The 17527-nt window shown below is 40.3% G+C and overlaps 1 protein-coding gene across 3 annotated transcripts; it reads left to right on the plus strand.

The window, feature by feature from the left end:
* The first annotated feature begins 254 nt into the window (after nucleotides 1-254).
* Nucleotides 255-17173, plus strand: MACIR (macrophage immunometabolism regulator). 3 transcript variants are annotated; one of them, XM_060091833.1, is made up of 4 exons: nucleotides 255-441; nucleotides 7655-7744; nucleotides 13998-14047; nucleotides 16070-17173. In XM_060091833.1, exon 4 carries the CDS (start codon nucleotides 16093-16095, stop codon nucleotides 16714-16716), a length of 624 nt encoding a protein of 207 aa, XP_059947816.1. In that variant the 5' UTR covers nucleotides 255-441; nucleotides 7655-7744; nucleotides 13998-14047; nucleotides 16070-16092; the 3' UTR covers nucleotides 16717-17173. The 3 variants fall into 3 exon arrangements, with proteins under 3 accessions (XP_059947816.1, XP_059947817.1, XP_059947818.1); XM_060091835.1 differs by lacking the exon at nucleotides 255-441 and adding an exon at nucleotides 1023-1859; XM_060091834.1 differs by lacking the exon at nucleotides 13998-14047.
* Nucleotides 17174-17527: the final 354 nt, after the last annotated feature.

Raw genomic sequence — 17527 nt, forward strand, 5'->3', positions numbered from 1 at the left:
TTGAATTGTTAGGCGCGGGTTTGGACTGGGCAGGGGGGTTTACGACTCCTCCTCCCCCTCAACCACCGCAGCCGTCAGCTCCACCCTCCTCTCCCCAGCCCCCTTCTTCCAGCTCCCGAGCGCCTTTCTCTCTCGGGTCCGCCCTTTCTCAGGGTGTGTGAGCTGGGCGCAGGAGGCGGGCTCAGCGCTGACGGGCTGCGCCTCTGCAGCCAGAGGGAGGAGGGCGGGAAGGCGTGCGGCGGCGGCGGAGGAGGAGAAGGAGGCGGGGACTACGCCGGGCCGTAGCTGGCGCCGAGCGCGGTGGGAGCGGAGAGGGTACCCGGCTGGCTCGGCTGGCGGCCTCAGCCCGGATCTCGACGCCGCAGCCCTGCGCCTCCCGAGCCCTCGTCTCAGTCTCCGCGGCCCCAAGCACGGCGGAGGCGGCGGAGCTGTGGGCCACTGGTAGGTAGCACGGGGACGGCGGTTCCTTCTGCAACCTTTTGTGCTGCAGAAAAGGTGGTGGTGGTGGTGGTGGTGGTGGTGATGATGATGATGATGGGTGGGTGGGTGCGTGGGTTAGGGGGGTTGCCCCAGTCATCGATCCTCGGTGCCAGCCCCAGTCGTGGCGCCGCCCCTTCCTCCCTGCCTCGTCTCGGGGCCGGGTGCGCGGTGCCCGCGCGGTGCTGAGGAACCCTGACCAGGCGGGCCTTCGGGATGGACGGCGGGCGGCCTCAGCGGCCCTTGGCCTCGGCGGTCTGGTCCCCCCGGCGCCCGAGCAGGGGGGTAGAGTCTGGTGGACTGGGTGGGGCCCTGGCGGGGTGCCGGGAGCCCCCAGTTTCTTGGCCCAGGGTGGGGTCGGAGATGCCGTGAGTGTGCAGCGCGTGTGAGTGAGGGTGTAGGGGCGTGCGCCCCCGTGTGCGCGCGGCGTGCGCTCGCCGGGGAGGTGCGGGACTCGACGACCCATTGCGCGTCTCCCGCGGTGCGGCGGTGCGGAAGTCGGCGCGCGTTGGCGCGCACGCTGGCTCCTCCGCCACCGTGGCCGCAACGCGGGGCAGCGGGCCTGGCGGCCCCATTGAGAAGTAGGTCCTTCCCGGGCCTGCTGCGCCTCTGGCTGCCTGCCCGGGCCGCGCGCCGGGTGCGACTGCCCGGGCCAGATAGCACCTCGGGGCAATCCTGGCAGCCTTATCTCGCCTGCCCTCCTCGTCCGCGCAGCAGTCTGTGGGGGGCGAGGCCGTCCGGGAACCCGCAGCCAGCGCCCGCTGCGCGTCTGCCGGTTTGGCGGGGGCGGGCAGACCGGCGGTGGCCGGGGGCGCGCGTGTGGATTGGGGCCGGGTGCTGGCCAGAAGCGAAAGCGGCAGATGTCCTTGGGCATCGCCGCCCTCGCCCCACCTGTCGCGGGTGAACTTTGGGCCAGGTGGGAAGCGGAGGAAAGGGGTTTCCGGGCGGGCGGCAGTCAGACCTTGAGAAGGCGGCCCCATTGTGAAGCTGCCAAACTCTAGTGGTGGAATCTGCAAATCTCTGCCAGAAAGGAGATGGGAACACGAAGGGAATGATGGCCCTGTCCCTTTCTCCTTGTAAATGTTCCACATCCTTAGGGTGTCTCTGCTTCTCCAGCCACGCCAGTTTGCACTCGGGTTGATTACTGATTTGTGTCGAGCCAAGATGCTGAGTCTGTATGTGTATGACTGTGGCGCACAGGTTAACACTGGGACTGGGAACTTTTTAATCATTCGAGGAAAGAGGAAGAATGGAGGCAATAGCATTTTATAGTGTGCTCGCTACTCCTAGCCAAAAGAACAGCTCTTGCACAACATTTCCGACGTTTCTAGACTCTTCATTTCACATTGTTTTTCTCGGATAAGCCACACTACAGTTCACTTGTAAGTTGCTTTATTTTTTTTAACCCTGTGGAGCAGATTAGACACTAAGGAGATAGAAATGACCTCTTCCCAAAGTTTATTTTCCCAGTCATTTCAAAATACAGTATTGGTTATTATTGTGAAGCTTTTGGTACTTTCTTAATTCAAGACCATGATTTATGCTTACACAATTATACTTAATGAATGTTTCACAGATTTTTCAGTGTTTTTATTATGTAACTGTGTATGCATTATAAACGTAATAAAATGACCAGCATGAAATACAAGGATTAATGAGCCCAGAGACCTCTTGGTTTGATAAGAACTGGTGTTGAGAATATGCTTCTGCCAACATTTTAGGTTATTATTTAATTGTAAATTAGACTGTTTAGTAGTATCTCTTCCAGGGTATAAGACAGAGGGTATTTATTGACCTTACATAATGGTCAGTGACTTTGTTTACTTTCTCTGTATAATTTTGTATAATTTGGAGAGCTAGTGGGCACATTAACCCTTAAAAGTATTTAGTGTGGTGGGAGTAATAAAACCTTATATACAGGATTACTTTTTTTTTTTTTTTTTTTTTTGCTGATTTATATCCTCTGGGGGAAAATCAGCTCGTTTCCTCCAGAGAGAGCTCTGATTTCGTCACCAGCATATCAAAATAAGTTATTGGTTTTAAGCTTTCATCTGGAACGTTAGACGATTCCACTGTGTACACCTGTCCCATTTCAGTTATGTTTCCTAAAGGGCAAATTTCTTGTAAAGACTGCATGTAGATGTGCAGTTCCAGTTACTGTCAGTCATATTTGTAGTGAAACTGAATTTTTTTCTAAAAGTAGAAGGATGATTTCACATAATGATAAGTCATTGGTAATTTATTTAATTTCTACTAGTAGAAGTAGAAAGAAAATGAATGCTACCCTTTAAGGAATTTACTATTAAAAGAACTGATATTAGAAAGAGAAACACATTTTTTTCTTCTGAACCAATTATGGGTTGTCTTTCCAGGTTGGTGTGGTTAATGATTTGTTTGTAAGGTCAAGGATGGTTTCAGAAAAGTCACACCCTACTTAACTCTTCTTAAAAATTATTGATGATTTAGTTTTTATGAGTTGCAAGTGGAAAAGTAAGATGATTTTAAAGTAACCTTTAATACGAGCACATAAGTATAGCTAAGCATTTTACTTTCATTGTGAATGTTGTACTTTGGCAGTTAAACCATTTTATTTCTGCTCAGTGTTCTCTTACTTGAGAGATGTTTTAGTCCTCTTTTTATTATTAGAGTAATCTCTGAAACTATTGGTAGCAAAATATTTTCATTAGTCTGAATGGAACTTTTAAAAATTGCTGTTTTTTGCCAAGTCTTTTTTCACTATGTGTCTCTCCTCAAATACCCACTCGGAGGAAACTACCTGCTTCCATTTTTTTTTTTTCCCTTCCTGTTTTGGGAACTAGAATTAGAACCTGTAACTTCTCTACCAATTTTCTTTGCCTGAAGTTTATCTTGCTTTTTGTAATATAACCTTTAATGATTTGTGAGATTTATTTACCAAAATTCTTGAGGGCTATATGCTCGCCTTCATATTTATAACCTTACGATTTTTGGAAGTGATATTTTGTTAATTTTTTTCATATTGCTATTTTGTTAATGGATCTGTGATGAAGCCAGAGATTTGTGGCTTTTTTGTGTGTAGGGATTTTGTGTGGGCTTGAAAATTTCTATATGGAGCTTCTATATTTTGGGGAAAATCACTCCCGTTAGGTTCCCAATGCCATTCAAGTTTACTGTTATATGTGTTAGATTTATGTTATTTCCATGTCTGTCTGTCTTCCCCTCTTGTCTGGTCTCAGGCTTCACTTTTTATATTTGCACCAGTACCTGTACAATGCTGGGACACAGTAAGACCCAAGAAATATTGTTGAATGAGTAAATGAATAATTAAATGGCTGAGTGGATACACCCAAAGAAATACTACTCAGAACTGTAAAGAAAGCCACTATGCAAGCAGAAGGGTCTTTCTTCCTTTCTTTTTAAATTCATTGCCTTTCCACTGTTATTTATTACTTTTGAGTAGGATGATAATACAATTAGCAAACTGGGACAGGTTTGAGAGATAAAGGGGGTGCTGTAAATAATTATGCCAGGGCACTCCCTGGCTATAAACTGAGACATATGGTCACTGACTTTTGAAGGACATTCTTCTTTATTTTCCTGTGATGGTATCTATCACCTTGCCTGAGAAAATTTGACACACTTGCTAGTTAATGTTTGCAGACTTTTCTGTTTGTAGAAGCTTCATTTACAGTCAGATGTTGGGTGTCTTTTGCTTAGTCACCCATGGCTTCCCTGTCCACAGGCCTATGGGTAGCTCTTGACAGGCTTAATTTTTCCTATTTTCATTGCTTTCAGAATTATGTCACAGGACTTTCTGCTTGTTTCAGCTGCTTATAGCTGGGAGCGTTATGTACTCTAGCCTTTGCTCTGTTTACTTCCCTTTGGATTTTTTGCTTTTTGTTTTTAATTAATTTTTATTGGAGTATAGTTGCTTTACATTGTTGTGTTAGTTTTACTTCCTTTTGTTTTTTATGCAGTATTTAGTCCATCTTGTAAGAATTTCACATGAGCTCTTTTCCCTTTGGCTGTTTTTGAGAGAAGATCCATTGATACTTTGCCAAAGCTTCATGTTCAAAACATTGGCCAAAATGAATTGCAAGTGCTAGAGATTTATAGATTTTAAAGTATCCTAAAGGTGTTATGTGGAGGGTATATATTTTGGGGACTTCTGAATTACAGTCTTTTAGTTCTTTCTAATGGGAGATGAGAATAAAATCCTTATTATAATTTTTACTAGGTTCCTTTATAGGAAGTCTTTTAAGCTATATTCTTATACTAGTTTCTGACCTCGTTCTTTTTATTTAAATTTTTTTTGTCTTTTTCACCGTCTTTATCTTCATCATCCTCTTAGCACCTGTGCATGGATAACGTGCAATTACACACCAAACAGTAAGCTGAGTCAGAAATGAGTAAGAAATGGAACAGAGTTCCTACACCTTGGTTTCGCCCTGTGTTACTCCCTTGGACTCTGTTTGTATTTCTGTTTTTGGCTTGGCACTGGCATAGGGATAATTAGTTACTACACTTTGTTTACTATGAAATTACAACCATTTCCTAGACTTCCACATCAGCTCTAGTGCAAGAGTTGGATAATTACTTTAAAGCTCCTCTGCTTTCAAATCCAGAGTGAAGTTTTAGGTTGATTTTCCTTTTAGTTTTGAAAAAGTATTGGAAAAGGTATTTGTCCAATGCATTTAAAAGCTTGAAAAGAAGAACGTATCACCAGAAACATGGTGCAAATTATATGAAAGTTTGAGATTTTAGACTGCTTTATAAAACTATTATTTATTTAAAATCAAACAGTTTTTAATTTTTCTAATGTTCCTATTTCTGGGTTTTCAGTCTAGATTTCTAAAAGTCTAAATGAAATCTATCTCACTTTGTGATAGATGTAGCCCTGAAAAATCAAGTGGAGATACCTTTCTGTATCTGGCATCCAACCATATAACCAGCAAATATTGGCTGATACATTTTTTCCTGGCTTAGAATTTTTGATTAAAAAAATCTTATAAGGTCTGAGGAGAAAGGGTCTATGATTTAGAATGATTTTGTATAAGACTCTCCTGTATGTGCCTTAGAATTCTGACATTTTTCATGCTGGAAATAGCCCTAGAGTTAGTAATTAAAACTACCTTCCTCCAGCCGTTTCACTCATGAGGCAATAGAGCTTTTAAATAAAATAACCCTCCACACATTTAAGATAGGATCCCACTTACAGAAATGAATATACATTTTTCAGGAACATGATTATTGTGTAAAAAGCTACAAACCTGGGCTTATCACTAAACAGAACCATGTGTGTATAAAGTGATGTCAGTGGGCTTTGGAACCAGACAAATTGGGGTTTGGATTTTTGCTCTGACTTTCAAATAGTATTACTTGATTAAATACTTTAAAACGGGGGTAATATTTTCCTGGTGGGACTATATAGTTGTTAAGATTAAATGATATAAACTGCATATAGCTTTTGGCTTGTAAAAGGTGCTAAAAATAAAAAAAAATGGTTTTAAAAATTTCCCTTCCCCATTAAAAATCCATTTACTTGAATAAGAAATCAATTTGAACTTTTATAACATTATGATTGGGGAGATTCTTTGGGAGTAATTATGTTAAATAAAAATTATTGTTAGGTAACAATTTTTGTTACACTGTAATTCATTTTATGTTAAAACCAGAGGCTTCATTGGTGGAACAGACTTAATTATCTTGGTTTCTTGGTTACCCAATTTGAAAATAGTTTGTGATAAAAAATGAAAGGAAAGGTGTCTAAACTAAATCTAAAGAAGTTTCAAAGGTCGATAATCATGTTGGAATATAATCATTTCTCGGAATGATAGCTCTGGGTGTGTTAGCTCCTTCCAGGGTCCCAAGCGGAGGAAGCACATACCTTTAGTAATTCAGTAATAATCCATTTCCTTTGGATAAAACTCTTATATGCTGGTTAGAAAAATAATGAATAACAAACCTTTTGGGGAATGAGTTGAACTGTTGCCACTTCAGGCTTTGTGCACTTACATAGGTAAAATGAATCTATTCAACTCATTTGAGCCACCATCTGCCCCCAACAAGTTAAGCACAACAGAAAACCTACCAACCAAAGAAACCTTCACAGGTGGAAGAAACTTTGAGTTTTCTTGGTCTCAAGAAATTAACCCAGTTAATTGGGGAGGTACAAGATAAAGATAGATTTTCTTATACATTTCTCCCCAAGTAAGAGGTGAAAGGCACAGAAGAGATGTTAGAAACCATAGTAATGTAATAACTATAAAGAAGTGTTTTTGAGTTGTTCTCTTTTATTTTTATTTTTATTTTTTTTCCGGTACGCGGGCCTCTCACTGTTGTGGCCTCTCCCGTTGCGGAGCACAGGCTCCGGACGCGCAGGCTCAGCGGCCATGGCTCACGGGCCCAGCCACTCCGCGGCATGTGGGATCCTCCCGGATCGGGGCACGAACCCGTGTCCCCTGCATCGGCAGGCGGACTCTCAACCACTGCGCCACCAGGGAAGCCCTGAGTTGTTCTCTTTTAAAAAAATGTTTTTCCATGAGCCTTTCAGTCATTTGCCTCAGAGCAATCTTAGGGAGGATTGTTGCTATTTTATGGCTAAAAAGAGTAGACATCAAAAATTAATTGCATAATAATAACATCACACATTCATAAAGGGGTTTGCAGCATGCAAAGCACGTTCACCTACTTCTCATTTGATCCACATAACAACTTTATGAGGGAGGAAGGATGGAATTGTCCTCATTTTAAAAATTGCTACTTATGCCAGGTCAAGAGGCAGAGTTCTTAGCAAGGCAAGGTCTAGGACCTTTTCTTTTGACCCCAGTCTCAGCATTATATTTTCCATAGGATACTGCAAATCTGTGGAACACATGAAGAGGATTTGGATGGTGGAACCAACCTTTAAACGCCTAAGTTTTCTTGGCTCTTCATTTAGCCCTGGTAGCTACTCTTAGTCTCCAGGTAGAGTTTAAGCAACAGAACAGAGAGAAACAAGCATGATAAAATGCTTGAGGTTGCATTTAGCTGAACAAACTCAAAATTACTTTAATTAATTAATATTGTATCCTATGTAACCTGTACCTGTTGTTAGTATCTCCTGCTTCATCACGCTTTGCAGTTAGAATTGATATAACTACTTTATAAGTTGTGTTACTTGTTAAATTAAAGGTTTATTTTTATATTTCATGTTTAGTGTCTGGAGCAGAGCAGAAACATTATTATGCCTGTGTTCCCTTGGGACTCATTGGAAACTGTACAGTGACGTCTTCTGGGATTTAGGCTGGTGAGTTATATTTTGCTTTTTCTGTTTGTTAACCAGTTGTATGAACATAATACTATAATGTGTTTTAAGTACTGTATAAATCAGATGAATATGAAATGTCAGTATATTATTATAAATATATATAGTATAATTACGAAATTTTTCATAGTGAGAACTGAAATTATTATTACAGAATGCTAACATTATAATTGAAGTGTTTGACTTTTTGAGTAGATTTTCCTTTTTTTATTCTTGTAAGATAAAGGAGGCCTTATGGAATAATATTTTAAATATAGTAAAGAGGTAGTTGCTCTAATTTCAGGGAAATTTTAGTAACAATGTTAATCTCCAAAGATTGGTGAAGTAATTTGCAGAAGGTTTGGTCGTGTATTATACATATAGAAAGGCAAACAGGTAACTGAAAGGAATATCCTTTTCACTTAGTCGTTTCTCAGTTTACTGCAAGTGTGACATTCCTTTGATCACACCATGAATTTGAACTGTTAAAAATGGGCAATGCTGCTGTTGTCTTTTTCCAGTGTGTCTGGGTACCTGGGCTGACACAGTTGTCCATGTGGCTCCAAGTCTTTGAAGGGGAAAAAATTTCATAGTGACCTTTTTTAGCATTTAAAAAATTATATTAGTGTGAGTTCATGCTTTGGTATGTTATTCTGCTTGCTCAATATCTTTGTAGGTCCTGGCTTTGAACCACGTAGCGTGGTTATAATCTTTTGAAAAAGCAGTTTCATAGTAAGTGATCTCCAAATTAGCAGTCAGCAGTAGAATGATTCAAAAGAATGATGGGGGGAAAAACAGACAATGTTGTTTCATTTAATAGATATAACCTGTCAAATTTATGGAATGTAATTTAAGACATTGAAAAATGGAAGCATAACTAAAGTTTTCAGTTTTGAGGAAAAGAGCAAGAAGTTTGAGAACTATAGTTAGAAAGTACTTTTAGAGGCTATTAAATAAGAAATGATGTGGCTGGGTCATTAACTCATTCAATTGAAATAAAGCACAAAACAAGGAACAATGAGTAGAAGCTACAGAAATGTGTGTGTATGTATCTCTCTCTCCATACAGTATACATATATGTGTACATATGTATGTATGCATAGTTATAGATGTACTTATATGTGTAAATAAAAAGACATTCTAGCAAAGCTGCAAAAGGGGAAATGAACCAACTTGAGAGGTGGTGAGTTACCTGTCATTGAAGGTGTTCAAACATAGATTGGACAATCATTAAGATTCCTTTGGATTCTGGGATTAAACAATATCAGAAGGATTTTTTTTTTTTTTTTGGCCACACTGTACGGTACGTGGGATCGTAGTTCCCTGACCAGGGATTGAACTCGTGCCCCCCTGCCTTGGAAGCATGGAGTCTTAACCACTGGACTGCCAAGGAAGTCCACGGAAGTATTTTAAAGAATTTTAAAATTTGGAGGACCATCAAAAACTTGGTGTGACAGGCTTATTTTTAAAGTCAGGTTTATTGAAGTATAATTTATATACAATAAAATTCACCCTTCTAAGATGTATAGTTTGATGACTTTTGACAAATGTAGCCATTTGTGTAGTGTCAATGTATAGAATATTTTCATGCCCCCCCCAAAACTCCCTTGTGCCCCTTTGTAGTATGCCCTCTCCTCCCAGCCTCAGCCCTTGGCAGCCATCGATTGATTTCTGTCCCAGCAGTTTTACCTTTTCCAGAATGTCATATAAATGGAATCACAGAGTATATAACATTTTCTGTCTTCTTCTTTCACTTAGTGTAATCCTGGTTTGTTCCTTTTCATTGCTGAGTGGTATTCCATTTTATACATGAGCCACAGTCTCTTTGTCCGTTACCCTGTTGGTGGATGTTTGGATTGTTTCCAGTTTTTTTTGTGGTTGTGAATGAAACTGTCATAAACATTCATGTTCAGGTCTTTGTATGAACATATATTTTCATGTTTCTTAGGTAAATACCTACAGGTAAGGTGGGTGGGTTGTTTAATAAGCATTTATTTAACTTTATAAGAAATTGCCCAACTGTGATCCAAAGCGGCTGTACCTGACAGAGGCTTCTAAGCAGCTAAAATAACTGTAACTATACCAAAGTATGTGCAGATGAAGAAGCCCAATTCTAACTCAGTGCATAAATTTATTTATATTTTATATCCAGTTTTAACAAGTTTGATTAGCAGATGTTTTTAAAGCACAGCAGTGGATTAGAAACAGTAAATTAGAAGGCCTTAGGAATAGGTTGTTAGCAGTTGGAAGCAGCCAAAAAATGATATTCACTAATGTGACTATAACTACTGATTAAGGAAAAGAAGGCAGGAACTTACAGGAGTGAAATTCTTCTGTTAAGTTCTATGTCTATAAGACAAGTTCCCAAACATGTCTGCATATTAGAATCACCTGCGGTATCTTTTAAAAATGTCAGAGCCCAGGCTACGCCCCAGATGATTTAAATCACAGATCTGGGATAGAGCACAGACATCAGTATTCATTTATTTTTATTTTTATTTTTATTTTTTTTGCGGTACGCGGGCCTCTCACTGCTGTGGCCTCTCCCGTTGCGGAGCACAGGCTCAGGATGCGCAGGCTCAGCGGCCATGGCTCACGGGCCCAGCCGCTCCGCGGCATGTGGGATCCTCCCAGACCGGGGCACGAACCCGTGTCCCCTGCATCGGCAGGCGGACTCTCAACCACTGCGCCACCAGGAAAGCCCAGACATCAGTATTTATTGAAGCTCCTCGGATGTGTCAGTGTGTAGACAGCTTTGGGAACCATGTGCTAGAGGCACAGCATGATGACATTGAAGGAGAACTGGACTTGAAGCCAGGAGACCTGGAACTGCACACCTGGCTCTGGGTAGGCCCTTGCCTTCATGGCTTACATGTCCTCTTCTCTGTAATCGGAGGTTCCGGGAAAGTGAACTCCTAGATGACTCTGGCACTAAAACTAGATGGTTCTAGATATCACTGGACTGATAATGGTCATGCTTAGGAAGGACTCCATTTCCCAAGGAATGACTCTGTTCTGAATGGTTCGTTTCGGGTACCTCTTGAAAAGCATTTTGTTCACATGATATTTTCGTTCTGTATATTTAGACAGTTACGTTACATCTGTTTTGTCTTAAATTTTGTTGCTATGTGTTGCTAAAAACAGTTCAAGCATACTGAAGCAGTTTTTTGATTACTGAGGGTGACTTTTTTTGATAAGCCTGAGTAAAAAAAAACACTCCCAGAATGCAGTACTTCTCAAAAGAATTCTTTGTATAGTAGTTGTGAAACTTATCAGCTATTTTCAGAGCTGGTCTAAGGAGCTGAGGCATCTAGGTTATATTTTCAAAATGTTGCTGCTGGTGCCAAATGTATAGGAAGTTTGGCTTCTTGGAGGGTGTTCAGAGCTGAGTAGATTCCACGGTCACAGTCTTTTGAATGTGCTGGTCTTGATGCATCAGGTTCCCCTACATGTGTGTTGTGGTTTGGACTTTTTGCTTTAGTTTCAGCTAAACTTCACAATTGCATGCTGTACCCAATGTTTTTAAAATGTACACTGTGTACATTTTCCTGGTAAATATTAAAGTGTTTCCTTGTTTAGCATTGTCTAGTTTTGAGTCCTCATATATTTCAAAGAAACAGGGTGGTGCCTGTGAACATTGCCAGGTCTTCCGTATGCTGTATAAATATACTTGAGTGCCACTGTTGCTGATTGCACTGTGAGGGAATTTGATATTGAAGACCCTTAGGTGTCATTTAAAAAAATTACTGTTGTTTCTGGTACTTGTTTATGAAAGTCAGTTATAAAAGCAGTGTTCAACTACAAGTTGACTTCTTTATGCTTGTTGCGTTTTCTGTTCTAGACTCTATTCCACAGAATATTGCTGCTTCTGGTATCATATTTTCTGTTTCCAGTTTTTATTTTTGCTTTAAACTGCATATGAAAGGCATTAATGGAAACAGTAAGGGTCTCTGTTGTTGGTCTCCAATTTGTACTGCTCTGCAGTGCGGAAGTTAGCAGTGGGCCTGATTTCTCGGTTCACATTTATTCTTAAGGATGCAGTGGGCGTGGTGCCTGTTGCACATATACCTGCAATATTTACAAAGAGTGCTTTGTTTATCTTGGCAGTATGGTTTTTTTTTGTTGTTTTTTGTTTTTCGTTTTGCGGTACGCGGGCTTCTCACTGTTGTAGCCTCTCCCGTTGCGGAGCACAGGCTCCGGACGCGCAGGCCCAGCAGCCATGGCTCGCAGGCCCAGCAGCCATGGCTCACGGGCCCAGCCGCTCCGCGGCATGTGGGATCCTCCCGGGCCGGGGCACGAACCCGTGTCCCCTGCATTGGCAGGCGGACTCTCAACCACTGCGCCACCAGGGAAGCCCGGCAGTATGTTTTTTTGATACAAATTTTATTTTAGAATATAAAACAAAATGCTTAGTCATGAATATTGTTAAAAATAACAAACCCATAAGCAGAGTTTTCATGGTAAAATACAAAGAATATACTGCTAACACAGGCTACATCCGATGTAGTCACGGTAGCCGAGTTCCCTGATGAATGCCTTTAATAAGAAATTTTGCAGTGAAAATTATTGGACATTCATATATGCTGACTTTGAGACCTTTCAGTCTTTATTGTCTTTCACGTCACCCCATTGTTTTAGAGGGTACTTCCCCCTCTTCAGATGGGACAGTACCTACACTACTTCTGCCCATTAAAAAGATAAGTAAACGTTAATTGTGTAACTGCTCTCAGGATCTTGCTCCAATATTTAAATCTACTCAGGAAATTTTCGGCAATTTAATAGCATAAAAAGTTTTGTTTTCGGTCACATTGAGGAATGGAAGGTTATGCTGCTTAGTCAGCACTCTACCCGGCTAAAAATGAAATATTTACTTGCCAATCAGCTAGCCTCCACATAGCTTTCTTAGTGCCACACAGTAGATGTTCTTTAGAAAGGCAAAATATAAGTAAAAAGGATCATTGTTTTAAATCTGTGCAATTTGCTGAGTCCTGGTTGCACCATTCATATTCCTACATGAGTGTCAGGATCTGAAGATGTTCTTGTATATAGGACAGTATGCTACAGAGACCATGAAAGCACCTCAAAGAGCTGTTAGTTTTGAGAATATGCAATCGTTTGGAGCAGGAGTACTGATGTTTTATAACTAAAAACTGCAGTTTTCCAGCCCTTAGAATTACTCATCAGAGGTTCAGCAGGTAGCAGCTGTTATGTATGTAATATCTAAAATGAGCTTTTTCATGTTCCAGTACAGCAGGACTCTCCTTCAGAAGTGTTACATAGAGTATTGATCCTTAGTTCCTTGGTTAAGAATTTTTGTTAGAGGATATTAGAAATGCTTATTTCTTTAACTTTCTGGTTAAGTAGTGTTTTCTACAGGGAGTGTATTGTTTACATTAGTAAAGTGTAGTATGTTTCTTACATATGGTAAGTTTTCTTAAAGTATGGTAGGCTGCTTGGTTGAAATTTCCAGAGTTCTTAAACTACATTTTCTGCTGAAGAACCTAGGTTAAATCATTGTCTATCAGGTTAGATATCTGAAGATCCTGTTGGATAGTTTTGCCCAAGCCAGGTGATATTTTTTATGGTGTTTTGGCTGCTGGAAACTTAACCAGTCATAGTTACTCATCTTACAGAAGTGTCTTTTTCTTGTCACATCAAATCTTGACCTTTATACATTGTCTCACTCACTTTCTTCACTTTTCTAATTTTCTAAGTACTTATTTTTAAGCTGGTATATAATTTCTTTTTCTCTCAAACCTTTGTATCCTGCCATTCATTATCCTCAGCCCCTAGAGATTCTAAGTATTCCTCTTGGTCTGCCTTGATGCAGCAGGATTGACTTAGTGAGCGAGCAAACTTTTGATGATTGCATTGACCAGAGAAGCCTGTGCCCACTCTTCTTTACTGTGACTTTGCACACTGGTAGCTTGCTTAGCAATTTTTATACTAAGGGGCAAATAAGATGACGTCCAGCTTAGCCTCTTTTTGAATTATCACCCAATTCAGAATGGGTGCAGTGTGAATTCATGAGTTTTAGGAAGTTTATAATACACCAGAGAATGCAGTCAGGTGACTGGTGGAAATCCATGGACTGTCACGGACTGCCAGATTTGGAAGAAACCTAGACTGGTTTGTCACTTAATGTGGACTGATTGCTTGAGTGTCACCGCCTAGGTAACTCTCCTTGGGTGGTCTCCATCTCCTCCACAGCCCTGATTATTTAGGTTTCACTGACCCTCCTCTCCTTCTCTTTCAGAATGAAGTATCAGAGAAACACTTCCCGCCTGTAGCTGCCTGTCAGGTTAGGTATGTTGGAGGCCTTGGATCTGTCCTCTTGTGCGCTTTCTGGACTGCAGAATTAGTGGGAAAGGAAGGATTAATTTGTCATTTGGCTTAGAGTAGACATTTGTTTGTTCAGCATAAAATCTGATGAGGTTTCATATGGCCCTCTAAAGTTTATTAGATGAGAAATCTTCAGGTTTTTGCATGCATATCAAAGTATGCATGGTAGTCACCTCCTATTCCCATCCTCTCAACAGAGAAATAAATTATACAATTAAATATAAATTTATTTTTACATTAATAAAATAGAATAAAGCCAATTAATTTAAATCTAGAAGTGTTGAGGGACTAAGGTATTTTGGTTAAATTAAAATTGGAAATAGTCTAAGATTTAGAGTAAAAAGTAAGTAATAAGCAAAACTATATGGATCCCTTTGACATTTACTTTATCTCAGGAATCATTCTTGATATTAGTTTTCAGTTGTACTAGAGATGTGTGGACCATAGTGAGGACAGGATGGCATCTGCTAACTTCTTCATAGTCTTGGTTTATTTATTTTCTAATGAAGGAAGAGAAAATACAGCATGCAAATGAAGGAATAAGGTTGGAACTTTTTTTTTTTAGCTTTCTGATTGCTTAGATTTTGAATGAATACCCAAATTTTAGAAAATGATTCAATTAGGAAAAGGTTATTTGTTTTACAAAGGGATTCGTGAGAGTTATTTAAAATCACATTATTTTTTGACATGTTATTAGTTGACATCATTTTAATTAGTGATCTGAGACATTTAAAACTGTGCTACCTACTTCTAATTGAAGATCAAGTAGAAGTAAAGTTTATCAGAAGTGACATTGTCACTCAGTTTTCCTTGGATTTTATTTTCCAAAATTCCATCTGCAAGTTTCTAGGAACCTGGCCATTGTTTGTGGTACTTCTGGTTGCTGGGGTTTTTCAAATTATATAATGTGATCATTGTGATGAATAATATTAGTATTCATTGTGAATTGTTCTGCCATTTACCAAACTATTCAAAAGTGCACTGTCTTAGGTGTTACAGAATAAAATAACTGTCAAATCTGTGGTATATTTTAGGATTAAATAGTCAAATAACATTTGATTTTTATATATGTTTAATATTAAAAATGGCCTGATTTACTGGATTTAGGATTAACTTAAACTACAAAAGGTTTTCTTTAAATAATTGATTGGAGATACAGAATAAGGAACATTTACAAGGTTTGTGCGAACTTTCCCTTAAGACTCCTCCATACCTTGAAATTTTTTTTAGGTCTAAATTGGATTCTTTGGAGAAATTAATCAGCTTTTACCTTTTATTGTATGCCCCTTAAACACAGTTGAAGAGTTAATTTTAAAGTTAATTTTTTGGGCTTCCCTGGTGGTGCAGTGGTTGAGAGTCCGCCTGCCGATGCAGAGGACATGGGTTCGTGCCCCAGTCCAGGAAGATCCCACATGCCGTGGAGCGACTGGGCCCGTGAGCCACGGCCGCTGAGCCTGCGCGTCCGGAGCCTGTGCTCCGCAACGGGAGAGGCCACAACAGTGAGGGGCCCGCGTACAGCAAAAAAAAAAAAAAAAAAAAAAAAAAAAAAAGTTCATTTGTATGTTGGAAATATTTTGTGGATTCTTACGAAATTGTCTATGATTATTTTTATTTGCTTCATTATGTTGAGCTCTGTATTGGATTTGCTTAATAATCGCATCAAGGAATAAACTTTATGTGATTGAATGGAGTGCTGCATTTAGAGAAGTACTGCTGTTGTTTTCTGTTAACGCTTCTCCATATAAGCCTTTCAGTAGTCCTTCAGACTTTAATTTAACCTGCCTTAGTTCTTGAAGGCAGAGAAGTAGTAGTCATTTCATGCTTGCTGTGGAACATTTAATAGACATAGATGAAAATCTGTCAGATGTACACTGGCTGTTTTTCAGGCCGGTGTTACTTCATGCTCCCTGAGCCTTCTCAAACCACCCAGCTTGGCCCGAGGTTCTGAGCGTTATACTCTTCTAATCTGAGTCTGTCTGCTTTTAGGAGTGTGCAGACTGGTGCCTAAAATGGAAGTAGATGTTAATGGAGAGTCCAGAAGTACCCTGACCACCCTGCCCTTGCCCGTGGCCGAGGTGAGCTCCCCGGGAAAGGCAGAGGTGGAGAAGCCCCGCTGTTCCAGCACTCCGTGCTCGCCGATGCGCCGGACTGTGTCAGGCTACCAGATCCTCCACATGGACTCTAACTATTTGGTTGGCTTCACGACTGGTGAGGAACTCCTGAAGTTAGCCCAGAAGTGCACAGGAGGTGAAGAGAGTAAGGGAGAAGCCGTGCCTTCCTTGCGCTCCAAACAGCTGGATGCAGGACTTGCTCGTTCCTCTCGTTTGTATAAAACCAGAAGTAGGTACTACCAGCCGTACGAGATTCCAGCTGTCAATGGCAGGAGGCGAAGGCGGATGCCCAGCTCAGGAGACAAGTGCACTAAATCTTTACCTTATGAACCTTATAAGGCCCTCCATGGGCCTCTGCCTCTCTGTCTTCTTAAAGGTAAGAGGGCTCACTCCAAATCTCTGGACTACCTCAATCTAGATAAAATGAACATCAAGGAGCCAGCTGACACAGAAGTGCTACAGTACCAGCTTCAACACCTGACCCTCAGAGGGGACCGTGTGTTTGCTAGGAATAATACATGAGTGACTTGCAGAGAATGTAAACCAGTTTAGGTCAGCCTACACTTGGCTAGAAAATTCCACTGTTGTACTCTGTACAGGACTCTTTACATTATAGATGGTTAAATCAGCTAAGTGTTCCTGGAACATAAAAATTGGATCAAATTTTGAATACAGGAATGAAATCACAGGTACTTGAGGTGAAATCGTTCTAGAACACGCAACTGCAAGGAAAACAGAATGTTGACCATTAGTTTGTATCGCTTTTTAGCTGGGAAAAAAAGGCTTTGGTACAGTAATATCGTCTTTAAAATTCTGATACTCAAATTGGAAATGTTATCTGCTTGGTTGTTGCTGACTTGGTATGATTCATTAGAAATTTATATCTTAAGTACTCAAGTACTTCTTTAATCTCTGTACTTTACTATAAAATATATGTAATGATTTGTTTTATGAAATTTAGAACTTGAAGATTGCTAAATTGGACCACGTTTTATTTTTAAATATTGAGTTTAAATATTTTATAACTGGTTTTGCACTGAAAAAAATTAACATTTCAAATTGACAAGAGAATAATCTTTCTTCACTTGCTTCAGTAATATTATTGAGCAGTGAATTTTTTATTTCCGCATGGAAAGTTATTGATCTCTATGGCTGTAAAATATTTCTTTATAGCGTTATTAAAGTGTGTCTTAATAAAATTAAATTTGGGATACAAAGTATTTATTTTACAATGGGTGGGGGGAAACTTTACAGGAAAGTTTCCAATATGAAGTTTTCATAAGTTGAAAAAGTTTCCTTAGTGCTTATTTTCTAATTTAAAATTCATCTGGAA

The sequence above is a fragment of the Mesoplodon densirostris genome, chromosome 3, assembly GCF_025265405.1.
Source record: "Mesoplodon densirostris isolate mMesDen1 chromosome 3, mMesDen1 primary haplotype, whole genome shotgun sequence".
NCBI classification, from domain to species: Eukaryota; Metazoa; Chordata; class Mammalia; order Artiodactyla; family Ziphiidae; genus Mesoplodon; species Mesoplodon densirostris.

Excerpts from the sequence above, each read along its gene's own strand:
- MACIR (XM_060091833.1), top strand. The coding sequence starts at position 16,093 with ATGGAAGTAGATGTTAATGGAGAGTCCAGAAGTACCCTGACCACCCTG.